General features: G+C 41.2%; 1 protein-coding gene across 1 annotated transcript in view; it reads right to left on the bottom strand.

The window, feature by feature from the left end:
- Positions 1-25,349, bottom strand: part of CUBN (cubilin) — a 151,740-nt gene that overhangs the window by 60,236 nt on the left and 66,155 nt on the right. Inside the window, exons 29-35 of the mRNA XM_075705163.1 lie at positions 24,246-24,427; positions 14,189-14,363; positions 11,792-11,973; positions 5,584-5,740; positions 3,776-3,892; positions 1,393-1,506; positions 3-131 (exon numbers count right to left, since the gene is read on the bottom strand). Of these exons, the coding sequence (XP_075561278.1) occupies positions 3-131; positions 1,393-1,506; positions 3,776-3,892; positions 5,584-5,740; positions 11,792-11,973; positions 14,189-14,363; positions 24,246-24,427 (1,056 nt within the window). The remainder of the gene's footprint in view (positions 1-2; positions 132-1,392; positions 1,507-3,775; positions 3,893-5,583; positions 5,741-11,791; positions 11,974-14,188; positions 14,364-24,245; positions 24,428-25,349) is intronic.

Here is a 25,349-nt window from a genome sequence, read left to right as displayed (position 1 = left end):
ACATGATGATGATGCAGCATAGGTGGCATGGAAGCCCCTGGCAGTAATGTTGTTGTTGGAGATGAAGTTCACCACCAAGGCATTACCAAAAGAAGTGATAGGATGTGGTATAGTAGTGCCGCAGTAACGGCCTGAAAGAGAACAAGACAGAGAGAAAAAAAGGAGTGTTCAGTATGTAATTACTATTGCTAATTTAACATTTGGGGTTAATGCCTGACAGCAACCAGCAGTAACATTTGTTGCTTACAACTGCAGTTGTCAATTCAATCTACATAAAAACAAAATACTCCATTTCATTAGCACAGAACTAAACTCTGGTGGCATTTTTTTTTTAACAGAGGAAGGACCTCCTGCACTCCAGACACCCTAGTCACTGGTATTCTGTCATTGAGCTCCTTTGTGTTCACCCTATCTAGAAATTACAGCCTAATTGAAAAAAAAAATCCCATCAAATATATCTGACAGTAGTTTCCATTTCACTCAGTTGGTTTCTGATGAAAAAAACAAGTGACAAATAACAGACCAGTTCTCCTGTAATGGATTGTATCATGGGGATTAGGAATATGAATTATGATCTTGCAGAAAGGCATCTGACAGCAAAAAGAAAGATAGCAGCTAGTATCCTGGTCCTCTTGCCAAGTGAAAGCCAAGGGTAGGAGACCAAAAAATTAATTCTGCTCTTAGTTACAAACCATTTAAATTAAGTGCAGCCCCACTCTGACAAAGGAACATATACAAAAGTAGAGTACGGGAGAGCGTAATCAGGCACAGATATTCCGAATTTCCCAGAAAGCAATTTGAGGCAACCTTGGGGATGTGAGGGGAGTCAGGACCACCCTGTGGCCAGGGCTCTCTCATGGCTTCCTGGCAGTATAAGCACTGAACTTTGCTGCTCCGGGCTGCTCCTGCTGTTTGAAGGTGATGGCTCTGGACAGACATGTTGGAAGAAAGCTGTAGAAAATTCAGGAACAAGCAGAAAATCACGCTTTCCAGGGCTTGAGGAAAATCCATTTTCTGCTCCCAGAAATCTGCAGCTTTCTTCACCTATGTTTAGTGTGGACTGTGCTTATGAGTATGGGTTATGTTATGGTTTTGTACAGTTAACTGGGAATTCAGTTTAAACTGAATTGCTTGGTTCCCAATATTGTTCAGCTGAAGAGGAAGGAAAAGGCAGCTGGAGTCAACTCCAGACTTGCAGGTTAGTAGGAACACAGACAGAGCCTGGGAGGCCTGTGCCTTTCACACTGAAGACTTATCCTCCATTCCCAGTCTCCTCTGGCCAGAGTGGCCAAGGAGCTTCCTTTATCAGAGAAAATCCACGAAGCAGGCAGATACTCACAGAAAACCTCCTGCTTACTTCATATATGAAAAAAACAAGGGAAAGGTACGTACCTTGAAGAGGAGCATCATAGTTATTCCCGTCCAAAATCTCCACAAAATCCGTTGTGCAGTTTTGTCTATTGTTTTCAATATCAAAGTCAGTGAATGAGAGTGTGATGTGGTTGACTGGCAACAGCAAAGAGTAAAAACTTAAAAAGAAGTTTGGTGTTTCACAGAAAAATAATTACATGTACACAAATGTACCATAATTTCTTTTCTCCCCTGAAGTCAGTCAGTCCCCATAAAGCATAACATCTGAAGTAGTTTATTCCCTGATATGTGGCATGAATTTGATGGAAGTGCGTTAGTCCTTACTGCAAAGGGCCTGCTAAATCTCTTCATATTTCAGTAATTTTTAGTACAATTGACATTAGAAGCATAGGATTTAACACATACAGATGAATCTAAACTTCCTAGTATCTGAACAGCTTCATTATATACTGAAAATGTCAGCAAATACAGCATGGAAAATCTACACACATTCAGAAACAAAACTTATCTCTACATATCTGTGACCTTCTGTCCCTTTGCGATCTATACCATAGATCTGGACAAAATGTGAACTGACACTTCCCTGCTCCAGCTTAGAAAGAGCTGGTTCTTTCATCGTTTTGTAACGTTCCACATCCATCAATTGGACTGGTTAAAGGATCATTAACTACCCTCAGCTATATTTGTATGGGATTGGATTTTCCACACCCTTGGACTGCAGGCTACGTCCTGAAAAAGAGGATTTCTGACTCAGGGTACTTTTGACACTCATATTGCTCTTGCTTGTCTGATATGAACAAAGGTGAAGTCACAACTGGAAGGAGACTGTCCTCAACACCAGTCTGTGACAGTAGTTACTCCTGGCCTTAAAGCTCCTATGCAGTTTGAGCTGCTCAGAAAGAGTCTCACGATTTAGATGATAACTAAGTTTTCTCCCACATTGACCAAGCCTGAATTCGACAAAAATATTTTGCTTCTCATCGGTCTACAATTAATTAGCTAGAATAAGCTGAAATGACAGACAGGACCCAGGCGCTGCATTCAGCAGGGTGCCACTGATTGGCATTCAGTTGCATAGTCTGCGTGTTCGGCATTCTTTTGTGTCCTGTCCGGTCAATCAATTTCCACTATCAATGCAGGTCCTCAGGATACAGAGCAAAAAGGAAAAACACAGCGGGTGGCAAGAGCAGGAGACTTGGCCTCCTCAATAAAAGCAGAGCAGGAGCTCTGCTGTGGTTTGCCATTGGCTAAACCTATTGTACATGGCTGTGCCCTGTGATGCTGTGTGACTGCCGTAAGAAGCCACGTGTACTTGTAACGTGTGGTATGTCGTGGTCCTGGCGGTAAGTGGAGGAATTCACTGCTTACACAGTCTACTTCTTATATAGCATTTTGCTGGTCTCATACTGATGTAATTCAGGAGACAGCAATTATATATGAGTTTTCAACCTGGATCCAGGAAAAGATTGTCTTTAAAAATAAATGCTGTGTAGGTGAGGAACAGCTTTGATGATGTCCTTTCCATGTATTTGTATAAGAACCTATGCTAAAAAAGAAGTACTGCTTATCTCCTGATTTTTGTTTCGGTGTTTTCTTTGACAAATTGATTTTCATTTTATCAAAATAAACTTATAAATGTGGTTAGGACATTCAATGATTTTAATAACAATGGCTAAATATCAGATGAACAACTGAAGTTCAGTAGTTGGTATTAAAAATAAACATTTACTTTAAATGATGTTACCACGATACTGTTACCTAGTTGTGAATATTTTTTACGAATCTTATACAATGTAAAGGTAGTACTGGGTATTAAAGGTAATACTGGTATCTGATGGGAAATACTTCATGTTTTATGATCAAACATCAATCTGCCTAAAATTAGACAGCAACATCTGAGAGTGTACCTATACACTTAAGACCACTTTATTTATATTTTTTTATTTGTATTTGAAATTGAAATACCTCGGTACCTTTTCTCATTACTTAGTTACAATTTCTTTTTTTTTTATGTTAACAGCATAGATTTGATCCAACTCTAGCTTGAAAAATCCCGACCAAAATAAGGTTGGCTGAATACAAGTGCTTTAATTATATATAACCCCTTAGATTTTCGCATGGGTGAATCCAACTTCACATAGTACTCAACACCTCATTTATAATTGCAACACTTGGGTCACAGTAAATCAGCTAAGATGACAAAGTTGTAAACTGTTTTCCTCACTATGCACTAAATCTTTTACAGTGAAATCTGACTTAGGACAGATTAGGAGAGCCACACTCTCCAACTACCAGGATGCAGAACTTCCTAGAGAAATAAGGCAGGAATTTTGTATTGTTATTACAGAAAAGACGATGAGGATGTTAGTCATCCCAGCTAACTATAAAAGATGTTTTTACTTACATGGTTCCTGAGCCTGAATAATCCAGCTGCAGTTCTGATTGTTTGGGTATTTGGCAGGATACAGAGGAGAGGAAATTGCTGCCCCAAGTGAATCTGACTCTATGAAACTTCCGCATGCTTTAGAATGAAACATATACACACACACACATACACACATAGATATTTACATATACAAAACACGTCTGCAGTGAAAATGAATGCATAAAATGTAACATGCTACATCAATGTGAAATGAGGATAAAATTCACAACAGTAATTTATCAGAAAAAGAGACTTAAGGACTAGCTCCAAGCACTGGGTGTACTTTTTTGACCTGGATCCACAGGCCATGCTACACCAGGCTGACCATCTGAGAGAAGCCAGAATGATTTGAGAACAGACCTCATCTTTATCAGCTCCTCATAGCCCAGAAGAGCAATCTTGGGGCCAAAACAACTTGGTTTTGCTGTAGTGCAATCATACACCCGTTTCTCTGATCATCACCTGTATTGGCAACTAGGAAGGAAAAAAACATAAGAAACTCTCTAGAACCTTCCAATGCCCAAGGATGGCATCACATTGCACTGGCATGATCCTCTTGGGAGCTGCATCAACGAAACTGCAATTGTGTGAAATGTTGCACACATGCAAGTGCTTGGCTGACTGCATAACTTTGGCTAACAGCGCTGAGTGCTGCCATCCCTCATTTCTAAGCATACTGACTCATCACAAAACCCCCAGATCTGAGTTTAACACACAGCTGCTTTAAACAGCAGGGTGGGGAGTTAGGTACCAAAGACTGAGATTCATTTATCGTGCTATGCTGCCTAAAACATCCAGCAGGAGATGGGACTTACAGGGTTTTCTCAGGAAGAGGGAAGCTGGGTTGCCTACATCCTAGGTAGGGAGCACTTGCTCACCAGGCATGTTTTCTGCAGGGCCTAATCCAGTAAATGTGGTCTGAGAATGTTTAACAGATTAGGCTCTCACAGCTGTCAATCAGAAATGCCTAATTAGGTATCTAACTAGTACCTCAATAACTGGGGTTCCTGAGATTTTTGCTGATGTAAATTCCTCCTTTTCTTTATAATTTTTCACAATATTTTAAAAGAAAAAAAAATTCTGGGAAAAGTACTAATTTACAGTGAAAAGAATCCTAAGAAGAAAATGAGAGAAAGGGATTTTCTCTGCAAAAACTAAATGGCTATGTCTTGGGGAAAAAATGTTTCCAAAGTTACTGTGAAAAAAATGAAAGAAGATCACCAATCATCAAATAGTATGTAATTTCATGAAAAATTCTGACCATTTGTTGTCATTTTTCATTAAAAAGGAAACCATATAAAATACCAATTAGTCCTCCTCAAACTGGATAGTTGATGTTTGGCAGGGTTTGCAGGGCTGAGTCCATGGACTTCATCAACAGCACCACACAGAATTCTGTTATAGCTTTTCAGATTCATGCGCATGGATAGACATATAAAATGTTATTTTGTCACTAGGTCTCTGGAAACTACCAGTTGCACATTTTTCTCAGGACAGTTATGGATAGCTAACCCTCTAGGAAGGAGGAATAAGAGGCAGCTGGTGTGTGCTAGATGCCTTGCTATAAAAAGTACATTTTTCCCCAATCAAAGAATCTAAGATGATCCTTAGATTTTCAATTCTATAATTCTATAATTTGGAAAAATTCAGCCCTGTTAAAGATACACACTGATATGCTACACATATATAAACAACATTTCCTGTTATCAGCTGTGCTACAAGATTGTGTCTAATACAAACAAACTGGTGATTAGATAAATAGGCGTTAATGTAAATGACAAAATTACCTTCAGTAAAGCGAGCACTGAAGCCCCTGTGCTGGATGGTTGTATCAGAGTGCAGTCGGATGTACATCAGATTCTTGGAGGATGTGATAGGAGGAGGATGCTGTGTTCCACAGAGTTTTGTAAGAAGTGGTGCTTCATTGCTAGGACCATCAAATACCTGTTATGAAAAGATCAGATGAAGTATTTGGTTTCAATAGGCATATTGAGAAGACTTTTATTTCATTCCCTTTCTTATGTTTCATATATTTTGATCCTGATACAGCCCTGGTATGGGCAGTGCAAAAAACCTATGCATTGCCTATCTTAATTCTGTTGCCATTTCCAAAAAACGTATGTATTTCAGGCTGAAGCTACTGTAGCCTTTATGACAAAAAGTAACCATCTTCCTCTGTGTCTATCTGGTATGGAAGCAACTCTCCTTTAACAATCCAGATATACCCATGCATTTATTGTTTTCTGTTAATAGCTAACATGAGTTCCCGTGTAGCTTTTATTCAGTTAAGCCCTACATCTTGCCTCAGTGAAGACTTCTAAATTGGGCCTAACATGCAGCTAGTGCACCAGTGAGAGCTATGACTTTATATAAAAAGAGAAGCTACTAGGATTATGGATTTTAGATACATGTACCCAGCATCAAGGATCAGAGTCCATATATCTATGCTTTATAATAGCTTTAGGGTGTTGAATTACACACATATACATGAAGTGTTATTTAAGCAGACGGTAAAGAAAAGTAAAAAAAAGGGAGGAAGAAAGTAAAGATGGGTTTACAAAACTTCACTTTTAATTTACCACAAATGCCTTTCCTCTCTTTTTTCCCCTTACAGCTGATAATTTTGTTTCCTTCCTCTCTGTTTCACAATCAGGAAGAGAAGGATAGTGAACTTAAACCCAAAGAGTTTCTAGATTAAGCAACATCAAAATTATAACAAGAGAAACCACAGAGAGGGAAAAATGGCCACAGTCTCAGTGTCTGCCACTGATCATAGCTAGCACTCCAGCAGACGTGATTTGTTGCTGCTGTGTTTGAAGCCACGGGCCAGTCTCAGAGCCCTTCTACCTGGTTTCAGAACTGATGAGCACTGGAGCCATCAGCACAGTTGCATGACCCACAGAGGAAGAGCCTTTGAGCTACTGGGCAGCAACAAGAGTTGAATGCAGTTCCTGTTTCAGCATTAACATCCTGCACTACCAACGCACATCATTTAATATAACCTGTGACTCAGCTTCCTATAGCAAAAAGGAGAAGAACATGGATAAAAATATGGATAGGAGGACTGGAAGATATTCAGGTGCTAGGATGTTAAAAGCTATATAAAAGCCCACTTTGATCAAAATAATGCCATTGCATTAGAAGAAATGTATTTCTTATTGAGATTGTCATCTTTTATTTCAAAATGCCTCAAATTCCAGCAACCTGTGCAATGGAGCACTGATGAATTAAAAATTTCTAACTAGACTGTATAACACAATGCAATGTTTCTGCCTCCAGTATTCAAAGGCCTTTGAGCACATTAATGAAAAAAATATATAATAACAGTAGCTGAGAGAAAGGTGACCTGTCTCAAATAAACCCCCAAGCTGAGAAACAAAGGACAAAACTCCTGCTTAATCCACTGACATACCCTACTGTATTCATGATGTATTCATGAATTAAACATTTGCCTTTAGGCCTATAACACTAGCTAGCTGTGTAGGACCTTGTGACAGACTATTAAGTGTACTGCAACATCTGTAAAAACGAGTACCTGGTAGAGACCCAAAATATCCATCCATTCAACCTTTTCTTCTCTCTTGGCATCCTGCCACAATCAGCCCTTTAATACATAGTGTGCAGTGTTCATTCTTCTTCTGCCCATATACTCTGTATATAAATCAGACTGCCTGGAGTTAAAAACCACAAACCACGGAACATGAAAAAAAGTAATGACTAACAAAATAACCCTTAGGAATTAAGGTACTGTCTTTCTCTAGACAGTAGTGAGAGGATTTTTGTGAATGATAGAACTGAGAACAAGCATTGCACTGACAAAGCATAGAATCATAGAATCATAGAGAGGGTCTGACTACATTTCACATAAACTGCTGGTTTTGGTGGTTCTATGCCACTCTGCACAGCTGAGGATATGACCATTGACACATGCGCTGTTGTGAGATTCTAGTAGTTGACCTTTCTCATTTGGGAAGATATTAAGGATGAGTAACATAAGAGACTAAGTAGGCATTTCATTCCAAGAGCTTTCTGGAATAAAGAAGTCTTTCTGTGGTAATACTGGGAGAAGAGCATGAAGTCAGAGGAATGTTTTCTAAATCAAGTGTATTTGCTGTTTCTGGGCAGCTTGCTTGAAGAATAGTACTGTCTCTTTTTTCAGAAACCCAGAAATGATTCCTAGCCTTTTCACTTGCTAAAAACCTGATTCAATCAACAGTTCAGCATAAGCATTAGTGAGATACAGCAGCACTCTTAGGAGTTATGGCAGCTACGAGTTAGGCAGGAACAGTAATACATGGATATTTTATGGCTGCATCATTTTTGCTCACCTGCTATTTATTAGCTTAAACTATTTTATAGGGAAGATTTCAGTCTTGAATCTAGATCAGAAACCACAATATTCACACACTAGTTCAGGAAAGAGTTGTGTCTCTCTGCAGCTTCTTGAAGTTATTTTGAAAACATCTGAGAAATGCATTTCTGTGGTTGTATGAGTATAGGAAAATGATGCATCTGCTTACTTAAAGGCCAAGTTTTCATTTGCACTGTGCATAGCAGCAATTTGCTCCGCTCTTCCCTTTCCACAGTGAACATAACTGACTCATTGCCTTCTTGTTCAAATGTGTCCTGCATTTTGCAAAAGCACATGACAAAAAGAAGATAATTTTTGCCTTTGAGCCATAAAAACTCAACATATTTCTAGCTGTCCTCTCTTAGAAGATCCTCTCTGCCAGCACCTGAAATAAATGAAGTCATATCTCCTCTCTAGTTCCCAGAGGCTTACATTTCTACATTCCTGTGTACTACTTGTTATACTGCAACAGGAAAGAAAAAGAACATTTACTTAATCAAAGCCACTGAAAAGAACAAACTATTTCTCCCTCCCCTTTTGAGTGTCTTGTGCTACAAGCACTGCCTTCCAAGCCATGTCCTCCTCAAGTCTCCAAATACTTGAAACTCTTGCTGACCTGCACTCCTGGTGTAGCGTTAGATACAATACTCGTTAAACACATGGGCAAAAAATACAGGAATTAGTGTATTCACTATTTCTTTCCCTCTGTTTTCCTTCAAAGAAACAAATTTGTTTGTTGTAAGACACACTCTCCAGATAGAAATGGGTTGGTACACAAAGAGAAGTTAAAAATTTATTCCTTATGTATGGTGACAGCAACAACAAAAACTCTTCTCAAAGATCTTATGCTTTCTACAGAATATAACTGAGTTATATTTGAGATCAGAGAAAGTAAAGGCTATACATCCTCATTTAGCAGATGAAGAGATGTTCATCTTTTCTGAGAACAGATAAGGTACAGAAACTGAAAAATCAACTAAATTTAGGCAGCTAAGTGAATGAAGAATGTGCTTTTTGATGGCCTGGACTGTTCTCTGAGCACTCCATCCATTGACTCTAGAGGGAGCTCAGAGCAGTTACACCGTGGGTTATCGTTACGGGCTTAGAATTCATTTGGCTGAACCTAGATCCATGCTCAGATTCGTAAGTGAAATCATTGAGCAGAACTGAAAAACACACTGAGCTTTTTGGAGTTGCAGCATAGCCAAGAAGCAGCAGACATGAATATTTTCCCTCCCTCCATTTTGCCACACAACAAATGTGCAATGGAAAACATTACAGGAAAAAATACATTTTTATGTGTTCCCCATAGAAAAGAATTTATGGTAGAAATATTTAAAAAAAAAAATCTCGAGTCATAACAAAGGGAAAAATGACTAGGTCTAGAAGGGGAAGGATGAAGGAAAAGGCCATTGGTACACTCAAGGGTGGAGGGGAGCCCCAAGAGAACTCATAGAGCAAATAAAATCCATAAAGATAAGTAAAAATCTAAGAAATAGAAAAGGGTGGAACCACTGTGTTACTCATACACAGTAGTTTTTCCTATATTAGAGAGAGAAAAACAACCCACCAGCTTCCTAAGCTGCCCTTATTTTCCATTTACACAGCTTTTGGAATGGAATTCCTAAACCATTCAGTCATACACGTACTGATATATCTCCAGGCACTTATATATTTCTGTTCTCCTATTACCGTGTGAGGCATATAGCAAGCCTTGGAATGAGATGAACACAAATCACATCCAGGTGTTGGTAACAAGTGATTTTCTGCTTATTGGCATAACTGGTAGAGAAAGAAACCCCATCCACTCCTTTCTTGCCCTGCTGGTCCCCCTACATTAGCACTGAAGAGCTCTTCTTTACCTCATACACCAGAGTCTCAGAGCCCTTAATTATCTCTTGGCTTCAAATCAGCATTCTCCCTCATCCATTTTCAAACCACCCTCCTCTTGGTGGGCAGTGATTGATGCCTGCATTAAATTGAAGTCTCCCTCCCTGCTCACATTGCTGCTTCAGTTGTGTTTGCACAGTTGAGGCTGATGGACAACTTCCTCCTTCACCACCCCCTGAAAAACCAAAAAGCAGAAGCAAACAACAGACACTTGTATGGCAACAGAGGAAAAGGGGTGTCACTGCACTGCAATGATCTGCAAACTCCGCTCATGCAAAGAGCTCTGCTACAGCCATCTACTCTGCCAGATGAAGGACTGATGCCTTTCAGTGATTAAAAACCCAGTGCCTGTATCCAGCCTATAAAGGTAATGGGGGTCGTGGCTGTAACTGCAAGGAGCTCATGGAGCTGAGTACTCTACAAAATGTTTAGACAGGTACATACATCCATTGGCATCAAGTTTAAAAGAGAAACTTGTGTATCAGGTCTTTTCAGAATTTAGCCCTTAATTTGTGAATTTTTTTTGTCATTTTTACCAGTACTGCCATTTCAGACGGCCCATGTTTCTGTCAGGCAATCTGATTTTCTAGTCCTGTGTGATATCACAGAAGACTTGGAAATTTTTCCAATAGAATTTCCCTTTCAATGATCCCCCTGATGTAGTTAAATAATTCAAATAAAAAGACATAACTGTATTTCCCTATGCTTCAGAACCAGAAAAAAATGAACAGTCATTGTACAAAGATGGTTTGTGGCCAAATGAAATCTTCAGTTCTGCTCAGCAAAATGGGGACACATTTCCTTTTTTCTGGTTCAGTACAAAAAAGCTTTACGAGGCAATGCTGTTAAAACTGATGCTGTTTTCAAAAGAGTTTCAGCTCTTGCCAAATTGAGTTCTCTGTGAATGACAGTTTATCACGGATAGGAAAGCTGGATTTGGGCTACAGCCACTGTGCTTTATCTGACTGGTACTGATCACACATGCCTTTGTACTGAGTGAAGTGCAATTTGACTTCAAAGGTCAGGATTTCATGTCCCTGCTCCCAAAAGGCCAAGTGGAGACGTGGAGAGTTCTTCATTGTTGTGCACTGATTGAGTAGCAACTTGGATTTCTGTGACATCAACAAAAGCTCACAAACCAACAGCAATGCGAAGTTTTTAAGAGAGCAGCAGCTCTAATGAAGCAATTAAACAGACAGCTGAGGAGCACCTGAATACACAGTGCATAAATAAATGAAATCATCCAGATGCAATTCCCTCTGGCTGTAGACCTCTGTCTCTCCTGAGTTTGTAACAGTGTGGGCAATCTATTATATATATGGGCAGTCCATTCTATGGCTTGGAGCAAGCTGTGGTAAACTGTACTATAAATAGGAAAGGGTGTCATAATAACAGCCATCTATGTATGAGGTTATTCCTGCAGTACTAACTACAACTCACACCACCAAAATGAAAAACATGATGCCAGGGTGCAGCATGCACTGCTTGCAAGAAAAGATCCTTCCAGATATAAGTGGGAACCTGGAAGAATGCAGAAATACATTTGTGAAGCCTGCCTCACTGGTGAAGCAAAGGGAACTAGATTATAACTATTTAGCTGTAAATTTAAGACTTAGCTCATCCGTGAATAAATATATCTATGCAACTACCAGTCTGAAACCAACTGCAGACTAGGTTGCACAGTAAACTTCCTCTTTTGCAAGCATTTCATCAGACTTTTTAAGGAAACTGTTGAAATTTCTATTGTTACTTACTGCAACATTGTCATAGTTACACGAATGGTGATTTTCAATGTCAAAATCCGTGAAGTTCAATAGGACTCTGTGGCTGTAGTCAACTTGGATAACCCAAGAACAATCTGTGTTGTTATTATAAGGTTGAGGATAGTTTGGAGAATGGATTTCCCCACTGGTAGCTTGGAAAATACCACCACAGCCTGAAAAAGACATGATGAGTTTTAATCACAAGCTCTGTTACGCTTAGTGAGATTCCACTTCTCTTTTTAAACTAAGGGAAGAACACCTCCATCTTTATATTTTCTACATTAAACTTTTCTAAGATGAGTGCTCCACCTGTTGAAGTGTCCTGTCCGCAACAAAAATCAATGGAAACGACTATCAGGAAAGTATAACATTATCATTATTGGTGAGTATGCAACAACAATCCTTGTGAGTAATGTTTCTTTCTAGCTCCAGGCTGGTAGTAGATGTTGTAAAGGCTGAAGCAGTAGCGCTCCTATTCCTTTATCCTAGATATTGTAAAAGCAATCAAAAATACCATTTGCATGAATGCCACACACCTACCACACTGAGAAAGCAATGACTAGGCCTAGCTGAGCATAGAGGTGAGAAAACCATTTCCAAAAATATCAAGACAACTAGTGTTGTCCAAAACTGATGCTGCTATAGATGCCCATTGTAAGGCCTTACCCTAACTGTGCTTTTGTTTAGTGAACAGGTTGTCCAAGAGCAGTCAGCATACCAGGTTTAAGGCTTTTATATAGTATGCTTTTGTTTAGTCAACAGTCCAAGAGCAGAAGTCTAGGTGATGTATTATATATTACTGACTTGATCAGTAAACCATGAGAAGTTGCTTAAGATTTGCCAAGAAGGAAATTAGGGGAAAGGTAATTCCGGCAGGGGGAGATTGCGACCACCGACTCATGAGCCCCCTACCACAATTACACCCCAGACTCCAATTGAAGGACAACTGAGCACGCTCACTAACTTACATACTAGGCAAAGAGATTTTAACCAATCATAACACTGCGTATGTGTTAGGGAATTAAATATGGTAATGAATATCTATAAATAGATGCTAACTTGATGATTCAGTGTGCTAGCTTTGTGGAATTACCACCTAGCACCCATCGCTGTGCAGAAATGAAATAAAACAGTATCTCGTCTCAGTGTGTGAAGATTGGCCTATTGCACACCGGGTAAACGAGCCCTATTTGGGACAACACTAGGAGCTCCACCTTCCCCATGAGCAGTAAAACAATTGCAAGCCTCAAGTTTCTACTTCTCTACCCATGCAGTTGAGGGCTTCCTGAGGACTCCACCCTCACGTATTTCTGACCAGAACAGCTCCAGTGCTCATGAATATCTAAATAGCCTGGAATGATGGATCCTGTGTGGGAAGTGCCAGGGCCTTCAGTAGGACTAACACAAACAAATGGACTTTTATATGTTGTAAAGGGATGGAGGAGGGTGAGAGAAAGACCTTGGGACTGTTGTAGATGGAGGCAGCCTGCTAGAAGGATAAAACCTATACTGTTATTGCGTTCTGGTGAGCTAGAAGCTAGAGGGGGGTTGGAGTATGATGCTGTAAAGGGATGAGAAAGCTTCAGGGTGCCTAAGTAGAAAAAATAAGCCACCAGATCTCAGAAGGGGATTAATTCAAAGGACTCTTGTAGACTTTTATTAAAAAAAAAGAATCTTGTGCCTTTCTCATAAAACTTGTGAGAATGGAGTATAAACCTCGACAAACTAATGAATCAGTGTGCTTAATCAAGCAAAACTGCAAGAATTAAAATCTGCCTCTCCTCACTTTTCATTGCAATTATTTTCCGATAATTGGCCTTTTCATAAGAACTCCCATGTAGAGACACGTGGTTGGGTCTTTTAAGCATGTCTCTTCTTTTACTGATTACCAGTAAGGCTTTGAACAAATAATCACATGGGGGATGGATGAACCTTATAGAGTTCAAGTATTTGCTAATCACTCCAAATACTTTTGGAGTCTGCCGAGTTCTCCAAGTTAAGCCACATTCTCAGATATTTTTCACTTTACAGTTTAAAACCAAAAGCATCATTCAGCTAATGAAGGACTCTGTGTGGGTGAGTGGGTGGGGAGAATTGCTAGCATGCAGAAGTTCTTTTCTGATTACAGGGATATCTTGATTAATGATGTAGAGAAGAAACTCCAACAAGGTAGACTGTTACAAAATACTTAAATAGGCCTAGATTTCAGCTAATTAGACAATTTTTAACTGTGTTTTTCAGCATTTCTTAGTGTTACCAAATCCAGTAACACCCAAATTCTCCCTCAGTTTTCAGTCCTATGCTGTTTGACTACTTTAAATGCTTGCATGGCTGATCCATGATTCTCAGACTTCCTGAATTTCTCCTGGTATTAATCAGTATACTCACCACCCGGATTTTCTTGCCAGGAGGCATTAAAACCTTTTCCTGTCTCTGCTTCATCTGTCTTGAAACGGACAATGGCTGAATTGCCAGTAGTAGAGACTCGTAGGGGGTTCTGTGCTGATCTTGAAACACACATCTGGGCTAGTCTAGGAGAGAGGAAATCAGGGCCACCATAGACCTAGAAATTGAAGAAACACTGTCAAAGTTTTTCAAAGAGACCATCTGCCACACAGAATACATGAGAACTGTTTAGCTAGGAGAAAAAAAAAAAATCTGTAGGTATTGAAAGTGCTTCCACATTTTGAAATGTAAAGTAGCTAATAAAGTTATTTTCTCTGCAGGTTTACTTGGTATCTGAACCACCTGACACAAGTATGAAATTCTAGATTATTTCAAAACAGCCTTGCATTAAATAAGGATTTTCTGCTTTGAGGACTTTGCCACATTTTCTTCCCCCATCCCTCCAGAGTTAGCACCTTGTTTCTGTGGGGATATAAAACCAGATTTTTTGTGTGCTTGTGCAAACAAACTGTATCTCTTTGCAGAAACTTGTGCTGATATTTTGCACCCTTTACATTTAAAGGCACAGTTAAGACTGATTAGTAAATTGGGGCTAGATTTCATCACTCTTTCTGATAAAACAAAAGACATTGCAATATTACGGACTGCAATGGCAGAATCAACATCCAAACTATGGGATTTTGGTCAAGTAAACTACATTTTAATAATACACTTCGGAAACAAGGATATATGTCATACGTGTTTCCCACAGAAGACACATTTTGACTCTTAAGAGTGATTATTTCCTACTCAGAAGAGTGTGCCTCAGGCAATTATAAACCAGAAAATCACCAGTCTTTTAAACATCATCGTCAGTACTGTGTACTTTATAATGCATTTTTAAACCAATTCAAGTGAATTAGATGGCCTTGTTAGCCTTGTTAATCCTATTTCTCATTTTCTAAAAGGGATGTGGGATTTTAGTTTGAGCCCATTTATAACTGGTAGAACTAGCTCACATTTCTTAGTCTTCCCTCTCAAAGCTAAAGAAAACACACATGCTCAGTGCAATTTTCAAAACCAGACATGTGAATTTGGTACCTAGTGCCTTCAGTGATTGAATTTTCTTGGCTTCATAGAATCATAGAATAGTTTGGGTTGGAAGGGACCTTTAGAGGTCATCTAGCCCAACCCCCCTGCAGTGAGCAGGGACAGCTTTAACCAGATCAGGTTGCTCAGAGCCCCATCCAAACTGACCTTGAATGTTTCTAGGGATGGGACATCTACCACCTCTCTGGGCAACCTGTTCCAGTGTTTCACCTCCCTCATTGTAAAAAATTTCTTCCTTATATCCAGTCTAAATCTACCCTCATTTAGTTTAAAACCATTGTCCCTTGTCCTATCAAAACAGGCCCTGCTAAAAAGTTTGTCCCCACTGTTCTTGTAAGTGCCCTTTAAGTACTGAAAGGCTGCAATAAGGTCTCCCTGGAGCCTTCTCTTCTCCAGGCTGAACAATCCCAACTTTCTCAGCCTTTCTTCATAGGAGAGGTGTTCCATCCCTCTGACCATTTTGGTGGCCCTCTTCTGGACACGCTCCAGCAGCTCCATGTCTTTCCTGTGCTGAGGGCTTCTTGCATGCTAATGAAATGCCACCTGATATTAAGGGTCTCCCACCTTCCATTGGTATGTCCCTGGTAGGGCAGCAGCTGCAAAAGTCAGCTTGACAGTAACCTCAAAAGTGAATACTGTTAAAGAGATACACAAAATAAAGAGTGCTATTGTTGTTCAGCAACTGAACTAGCAATAGATAGATTCTCATTGTATCAGCATATATTATGTATAAAACCTAAAGCTAAACTAGAGAATGGTAAATTCTACCAACAAAACCAGAGAATAGGAAGATAAGGCAATGAATGCCATCAGGATTTTCCCACCACTAGCATCTCAAAACTGCTCCAATATTTTATTAGTCCAGTAAACATCAAAAAGGTCAAAAAAAGCAATCCATGCATCTCTCTCAGAAAGTGGCAGTACTCTAAGAACCAACCTCCTATATGTTTTGCCTCTGATCCCTTCTAGATGGGAGGAAACTCAGTATTTTAATAAACTCTGCCGGATACTTTTTAACTTCAAAAGTTTGGGTTCTGTCCAAGCTAAATATCTGAGCAAGTCTTACAAATAGCTGAGCTAGTCCCACCACCTCCAGGGCTAAGTGTAGTGCATTGTTACATAATTTGATTGATTATGTGCTCACTAACTGCTCAGGGTGCCTGATACTGCTCTGCAGTTAGAGGTATAAGGGAAGGAACTTTTTTTTTTAAACTGGAAAAAACATTCAGTGACTCCAGGGTAATGTGAGACCTCAGAAGCTGAAGCTTGCACCCCCAGAAGAAAGAAGGAATTAATTTTTTTATAAACATCATAGTCTGTTAGATGTTCAGAAGACTGTATTTTGGTTTAGTGGCTGATTACACAGGCTTAATAGCTTAAACATTTCAATTTTGACTGAGACAGCACTTTTTTGCATTCTGCAGGGAGGCTGCATGACTTGAATGGATAATGACTCCTCTGTTCAATCGATCGTCTCAAGGCATTCAAGAGAAGTGGATGGATGAAATCACAGCTCAGATTAAGAATCTGTAATGAAGCAGTCACAGTCTGGGGAAGAAGCATGTTTGTCCACTGGAAGCTCAGTGTCTTCACCAAAATCTTACTGCTTGGCTGCTTGTGAGGCCCAGTGACAGCTGCATTTGTCAGAAGTCTGTTCAAAATGTGAATTTTAAAATGTGTTTGTGGTATACTCCCTGAGTCAGAGCCACAGCATGAGATCTAGCAGGAACACATGCTCTTAATCATCTAAACCAGCCCAGAGAAGCTATGTGGCAGAGGAAACAGCAGGAGTTTCTAATATGCACCTAATAAGCATCATGGACCAGCCTCTCACATCATCCCTGGTGCTCCCTGGGGCCATCTGCACACCACAGGCAAGGGGACCAAACCTGGCTCTGACATAAACCCTGCTGATTTCTGTGGTATTACCTCAGAAATGAACTTGGCCCAAGCTGAACACTTACAGATAGTTGGTCTGTTGGAAAAGAATTAAGGATGGAGAAGAAATATTGATGGAAATCTGAGGTTTATGGGTCTCATTTACATTGTTAACTGTTCGGCAATGGCCTTCTGCACAGTTTCAAAATAAAAAGCACAGTCAAAGGCATGCTCTTTACAGTTAGGAGTGTATTTTCTCTTTTATGCCAGTTCAATTAATCAGATGCTTTCACAAGGGCTGGAACAAAAACAAGTTAGAGTGTTTCCATGACAAAAACCAATAAAATGTTACTTTTGGCTACATAGAGGAAAACCAATAGTTACCACATGAAAAAAGAAGAGGGAAAAGAGAATGGATGGAAAGAATGAACTCCAGGGTGTGGTTCACAGAGTCACACTATGTCTGAGCTGCAAACAGATAAAAATAACAATAAAAACATTTAGTCTGACCAGAGCACCTGATCCAGAGATAAAATGATGTTGGATGGCATAGCAGGGATGCAGGACACTGCCATAAAGCCCATGGTTTTAATCTGTTCTTATCATTTGCTTCTGCCCCGTTAGCTCCATTTATTGTTAACAGTCAGCATTCCAGAGTTATGAGCAACAGAAAGCTGTTTTTATATGGTTGGTCACCCTCATGACACGGATTTTTCTGGGAATAAAACTGATCCCTGTTCAGATATAACTGCCAGCAAAGAGAGAGCCCAGCTTTGACAGAGAATTAAGAATTATGGTAATACTTGATGTTTCTTTATATTTAAATGAGAACACCAGAGCATCTGATAAAAACTTGGAAGTGCAATAGATTGACAGGGTTACTTTCTTTCCAGCTCAGAGCTACATCTTGCTGTGGAAGAATTTATTTATAGTTTACAAAAATCTGGTCCATGTTAAAGAAAAGATGTCATAATTTAACAAAGCAGGCATGGTCATTTTTCTCTATGTATGCATTTTCAACAGAAGACATTTTTAAAATATTTTTAACTCTTTCATTGTGTCCAAAATGATGGCTTTTATTTCCATGAAATATTTCTAGAAAACATCTTTAAGAAGAACTTAAAATTTACTTCTGGATGTTTGTAAAAGGAATGGAATCTGATGGGGAAGAGAGAAAGACAAGAGTGCAACAGTGTCATAAAAGAAACAAGGAAGAGGAGGATTAAAGGAGAATGTGTCTGCATGTGAGCATGCAGAAGCCACATAACTATTATTGCACAATCTTAGTGAAACATATGGCAGGACTGGGATACTGACATGGAAGGGACAGCTTGTTTAGGAGGCACAGTCAAAGGAAAGGGAAGACATTTGCTGCATTTTACAAGGACAAATATGCTTCAGAAAAATGTGCAAGAGAGAAATATTCAAGAAACTATGGTATAAAAATGAAGTTAGCAGCAAAGGTGCTGCAATGGGAAAGATCTCTTAGAATTTTCCTACAATTCTCTGCTATGTCAAAGGGGTGAGGGTGTTCCTAAGCAAAATCTAAATGCATGCAGGTGAGCAAGTTTTGTGATTTCTGGGGAATTTTTATTACAAGGTAATATATTTTGGAAAAGCAACAGAAAAGAACACAATTTATTGCAACGTTCTAAAGACAGCTGCTTATTACAGAGAGTAGAGAGAGTTAACAGGACAGGGAGGGACAGTAGAGTGAAGAGCTACTTTAGTACTGATTTTGACTTCCTATTAAAACTGGAAAGTTATTTGGCTTGAAAGAAAACAGGAAGCAGTAGAACTCACTATTCAGAGATAAGAAAAAGTGAAATCAGGAGAACAACTATGAGAAAACGCAGACTTCAAAACCTGAAGAACTGGTAGACAGGATACTCTTGGGAAGATAATGTGAGAGTGAAAGAAGTTTGGAACCTTAGTGATCACTGAAAAACACTGTGTCAAAGGCACTCCAGGAACCTCTTTTTTCTAACACTTTTCACACTTTTGTGTGTGTGGTTTTCAGCCTGGACATATGTAGACAACTACAGGAAAGAAGATTACAAGATAGAGCAGCTCCTGAAAATGGTTAACCATGTTCTTTTTTTTCCCCCACTAAATCTGAGTCATCATTTGTTCTGTGCAGACTATATCAATAATACTGTGAATGTGTAGTTTTATAACAAAAGCAAGAAAATATGCATGTGGCAAGGTGCATAAAGCTCCACCAAATGCCTGCAGTTTGGCAGGGGACACTGCTGCCAGCAGAACCTTTGATCTTGCACTAAGACATGAACCAATTTTCCCCAATGAATTGATTTACATTAGGTTATCTGTCAGCAGATCAGAGACGGGTGTTGGGAACTGGAAGAGCCAAGGTCAGGAGACAAGTAACTCAGAGGCATTCCAATTCTGAGGTCAGGAAGGCAGGGAAGTTCAAATAGCAAGGTGGGCATCTGTGCTGATGAATGAGTAAGGTTGGAAAGAAATAAAGCATAGAAACTAAGTTTGAAATGGTAAAGAAAGAAAACCCAAAACTGAAGGTGAATACTTTGTTCAGGGACAGAGCAAACTGTAGGATCCTCTTAAACAACTTCTTTAAGCAATTTGTGTCCAGCAACACACTCCTTGGTTTTAGGCCAGTCCCCGCTGTTAGTCAAAAAGTTGTCAAGAAAATGGTTGCCAGCCATCTGTACTCTTACTGGATCATGATGGCTCCTGGGCGACCACCTGCAGATGTAGCCATTGTCCTTGCACTATTCAAGAAATGGTCAACCACAGCAGACTTAGATTTTGTGGCTATTTAATGGATTCCTCTGGGCAACAGAGGCATAACTGAAGCTTACAGGCAGATTAGCTCCAGTCTAGTCATTTTAGGTACAAACAACAATGAAGCTGCAATACAACAGACTTCGTCAATACCCAAACCAGCCAACACAGGTCACCTACTCACAGGCACTGGGTTCAGCAATGTGACATACAGTCATACTTGCCAATGCTACTGACGGAGAATTCATGGAACAACTTCCTTACACCCAGATCCTACAGAAGTCCCAAAGTCAACAGGATACTCAAAGCACAGTGTCCATTTGGTCAAGACCTGATTGCCATAACCAAAACCTGGTGGGACGAATCCCACGACTGGAATGTGGCTATTGATGGCTACAGGCTCTTCAGAAGAGACAGGCGAGGAAGGAGGGGCAGAGGCGTTGCCCTCTACGTAAAGAAATCAATACAGTGTGAAGAGCTGTCCCTGAAGAATAGCCACAAGCAGGTCGAAAGCTTATGGGTAAGAGTCGGAGACAGAGGCAACAAAGGGAACATTGTGGTTGGTGTCTACTACAGGCTGCCTGATCAAGGGGAGCCTGCTGATGAAGCCTTCTTCCTCCAGCTCCGGGAGGCTTCGTGCTTGCAGACTCTTGTCCTGCTGGGGGACTTCAACCACCCCGACATTTGCTGGAAAAGCAACACGGCGAGCTGTAGGCAATCCAGGAGATTCCTGGAATGCATAGACGACAACTTCCTAAGCCAGGTAATAGACACACCTACCCGAGGGGACGCGATACTGGATCTGATGGTCACCAATGCAACTGAGCTCATCGGTGATGTCAAGACTGGAGGCAGCTTGGGCTGCAGTGATCACGCATTGGTGGAGTTCACGCTCCTGAGGGACATGGGAAAAGCGAGGAGTACAGTCAGGACACTAAATTTTAGGAAAGCAAACTTCCAGCTCTTCAAGGAGTTAGTCAGGAGGACCCCCTGGGAGATGGTCCTCAGGGACAGGGGAACGGAACAGAGTTGGCAGATCTTTAAGGACACCTTCCATAGAGCACAAGAGCTATCAGTCCCTAAGTGTAAAAAATCAGGCAAGGAAGGGAAGAGACCAGCATGGCTGAGTCGAGACCTGCTGGTCAAACTAAAGAGTAAGAGGGAACTGCACAGGCAGTGGAAGCAGGGACAGGTGTCCTGGGGGGAATACAGGGAAACGGCCCGGTTGTGTAGGGAGGAGGTCAGGAAGGCCAAGGCGAGGATGGAGCTGAATTTGGCAAGGGATGTAAAGAATAACAAGAAGGACTTCTACAGGTATATCAACCAGAAAAGGAAGGTTAAAGAAAGCGTACCCCCCTTGATGAACAAGAAAAGTGAACTTGTATCAATGGACGAGGAGAAGGCTGAGGTACTCAACAACTTCTTTGCCTCGGTCTTCACCGGCAACTTCTCTCCTCACCCCTCCCGAATCGATGGACCGAAAGATGGGGACCAAGGGGGTAAAGCCCCTCCCACTGTAAGGGAACATCAGGTTCGAGACCACCTAAAGAACCTCAATGTACACAAGTCTATGGGACCTGATGAGATGCATCACAGAGTCCTGAGGGAATTGGCTGATGTAGTTGCCAAGCCACTCTCCATGATATTTGAAAAGTCATGGCAGTCAGGTGAAGCCCCTGGTGACTGGAAAAAGGGGAATGTTGTGCCCATTTTTGAAAAGGGAAGAAAGGAGGACCGTGGGAACTACCAACCTGTCAGCCTCACCTCTGTGCCTGGGAAGATCATGGAGCAGATCCTCCCAGAAGCTATGCTAAAGCACATGCAGGACAGGGAGGTGATTTGAGACAGCCAGCACGGCTTCACCAAGGGCAAGTCCTGCCTGACCAACCTAGTGGCTTTCTATGAAGGAGTGACTGCATCAGTGGGCAAGGGAAAAGCAATGGATGTAATCTATTTGGACTTCTGTAAAGCGTTCGACACGGTCCCCCACAACATCCTTCTCTCTGAATTGGAGAGATATGGGTTTGATGGGTGGACTGTTCGATGGATAAGGAATTGGCTGGATGGTCGCATCCAGAGGGTTGTGGTCAATGGCTCGATGTCCACATGGAGACCAGTGACAAGTGGGGTCCCTCAGGGGTCCGTACTGGGACCGGTGCTATTTAACATCTTCATCAATGACATAGACAGTGGGATCGAGTGCACCCTCAGCAAGTTTGCAGATGACACCAAGCTGAGTGGTGCCGTTGACACACCAGGAGGACGAGATGTCATCCAGAGGGACCTGGACAAGCTGGAGAGGTGGGCCTCTGTGAACCTCATGAGGTTCAACAAGGCCAAATGCAAGGTCCTGCACCTGGGATGGGGCAACCCCCGGTATCAGTACAGGTTGGGGGATGAAGAGATTGAGAGCAGCCCTGCGGAGAAGGACTTGGGGGTACTGGTGGATGAAAAGCTGGACATGAGCCAGCAATGTGCGCTTGCAGCCCAGAAAGCCAACCGTATCCTGGGCTGCATCAAAAGAAGCATGGCCAGCAGGTTGAGGGAGGTGATTCTGCCCCTCTACTCTGCTCTGGTAAGACCTCATCTGGAGTCCCGTGTCCAGCTCTGGGGCCCTCAGCACAAGAAGGACATGGACCTGCTGGAGCGGGTCCAGAAGAGGGCCACCAAAATGATCTGAGGGCTGGAACACCTCTCCTATGAGGCCAGGCTGAAAGAGTTGGGGTTGTTCAGCCTAGAGAAGAGAAGGCTGCGAGGAGACCTTATTGCGACCTTCCAATACTTAAAGGGGGCCTACAGGAAAGATGGGGAGAAACTTTTTAACAAGGCCTGTTGTGACAGGACAAGGAATAATGGATTTAAACTAAAGAAGAATAGATTTAGAATAGACATTAGAAAGAAGTTTTTTACAATGAGGGTGGTCAAGTGCTGGAACAGGTTGCCCAGAGAAGTAGTGGAGGCCCCATCCCTGGCAACATTCAAGGTCAGGTTGGACGGGGCTCTGAGCAACCTGATCTGGTTAAAGCTGTCCCTGCTCACTGCAGGGGGGTTGGGCTAGATGATCTCTAAAGGTCCCTTCCAACCCAAAGGACTGTATGATTCTATGATTCTATGATAAGACTTCCACTTCATTGCTAAGCTAGGGAAGCCTGTTTCAGAGCCAGAAAGCTGGAATTAAGTTATACATCTCTTCTACTCATACAAATGCTTAGCAATCATCTATCTGGCAACTGTATATTTAGGACCTGCTTTGGGATGTGGGTTAAGTCTTCCAGAATTTTGCTGATAAGTGTGTACTAAGGATCAGAGGCTGAAGAAATCAAAGATACAAAGGCGACAATAAGCAGCAGTAAGTATGTGTAGGTGCTGGACAGAAAGCTGTCTAGCTGTACACTGGTCATGCATCACATTACTCAGGAGAAGAGGAGAAGAAAGGCCCCAGCGGAGTGGTACAAGATCTCTTAATCAATCGTTTGGGTTCATTACGAAAACTTTCAAATGTCACCCATGTATTAACATTGAAAGACCCAACAACTGTACCTCCACTAGTGATATCAAATGTCTTCAGTGAGAGCGATCTAGAAAGTCTATACTTCTAAAGAATTTATTCCTGAAATTATTTCCTATCCCTTCTTCCTGCACTGGAAGTCTATTCAAATCTGTTAGCTGGGATTGGTCACCTGGCTGCTTCCCAACATGAGCACAAAGATGTCCTATATAACAGGACCATCCAGTCTTATGAGTCTCTTAAAGGTCAGTAAACCCTTAGAGAGGTCCCTTTTCTCCTTGTTCCACCACCCTAAGTTGACTAGGATACTGCCTCTTCTTTTATTCTTTTTTCTGAGTACAAGGATTCTTCAAACTTTTCAGCGCTCAGGGTTATAAACCTCCCCACTACCTTGGAAGGTCCTACACAAGGTCTCACCTTAGCTATCCCCCCAGTGATCCGTTATCTTCCGTTACATCAGGAAATTTTATCTCCATGGTACAGCACCCTACACTTAGTTCTTTGTAAAAGGTGGACTTTTTAAGACTGAGTTTTTCAAAGCAGTTTTGTCTCGTTAGGAAGTGCACAGCGCCTAGCATCATTACTGATTAAGGTATACAGACACCAAAGGCATAAAAGCAAAAAATACTAAGAGCATCGTGGCTTCTGTGACAACATCTGTGGAACGTAACAGTACCCACACCAGAAATGGGAAATTGCTGTAGAATTGTTTGTTCTGCTCCTGCAGATCTTGAGATTATCTGCTCCAGACAGAAGAGCATGTAACTTGTGTATTTTGAGGAGTAAATCTAATGCTCTTACCTCCAAAACATCGTAGTTGCAGTTTGGGTGATATTCAATGTCGAATTCCTGAATGGTGAGTTGAATGCTGCTACCAGGTGCTGTGTGAATGTACCAGATGCATTCCCTATTGCTTGGGTATCTGTTGGGGTAGCCAGGGCTGTGAAATGAACCAGAAGGGCCAGAGAGTTCTCCTCCACAACCTGACAACACAGCAAAGCAGCCCATCAGTGAGGGGCTCTGGAAAAACTCACCAACAACTCTGCAACGAGGACAGGAATTAGCACCCATTTCATGCACAAATGTGTATACTGGGCTCAAGGATCTGCTCTGTCACAGGGCACCGAGGTCTAGCAGGGAAGAGAAACTCAGGAACAGCAGGCTGGACCTGCTGGCCCTGCCCGTGCAGTAAGCACTTCACCTCCTGGTTTGCCATGTTTCTCACCATACCTCAGCATCTGCTTTGACAGCTGAAGAAACAGACACAGAGAAAAAAAAATGTCATTTTTTTGTATCGGCCTCTAACTTTGATCAGTTCTAGAAAGCTGAATCAGATCCATCCTCAGCTGTTACTGACCTCAACTAATACACAGACTAAGTTATCATGGGGAGAGCTCCCTATTGTTGTACAAAAGCTATTTACCACTGCTTCAGAAATCATAAAATTAAAGACAATGCAATTTCCCTGAGCCCACTGAGCATGATTACTAGCTGCCAAGTCACAGTGGATAAACTGGCTTTCTGACATTTGGTCAGTTTAATGTTCTTTTTTATTGAATTGTAACTGTGCAATTGTAAGACACGCCATGTTTGAAAAGTTATGTATTTTCTTTTCAGATAAGAAATTATTGTCCTCACTCCCTAGCCCCTTGGGTGATTAAGTTCTTGCATATTATGAGCTAGATTTAAAAAAAATATATATATATCAAAAACAATGGATCAAATGCGGGCCCTGATTTGACAGCACAAAGCAGCTGGACACCCGAGACTGCAGTTTTATCATTGCTTTACAGAGATGTGGCAACTGCTGCACTCTCCTCCTTTTGTTGAGCCCCCGGGAAGATGCTTTCCCTGACCTAGTCCCCCGGTGCAGGTGTCAGCAGGGTGGGGAAAGGTGCAACAGCC

The sequence above is a fragment of the Pelecanus crispus genome, chromosome 2, assembly GCF_030463565.1.
Source record: "Pelecanus crispus isolate bPelCri1 chromosome 2, bPelCri1.pri, whole genome shotgun sequence".
Taxonomy (NCBI): Eukaryota; Metazoa; Chordata; class Aves; order Pelecaniformes; family Pelecanidae; genus Pelecanus; species Pelecanus crispus.
The sequence above is the reverse complement of the archived record's forward strand: the minus strand, read 5'-3'. Positions and strand labels throughout refer to the sequence as shown.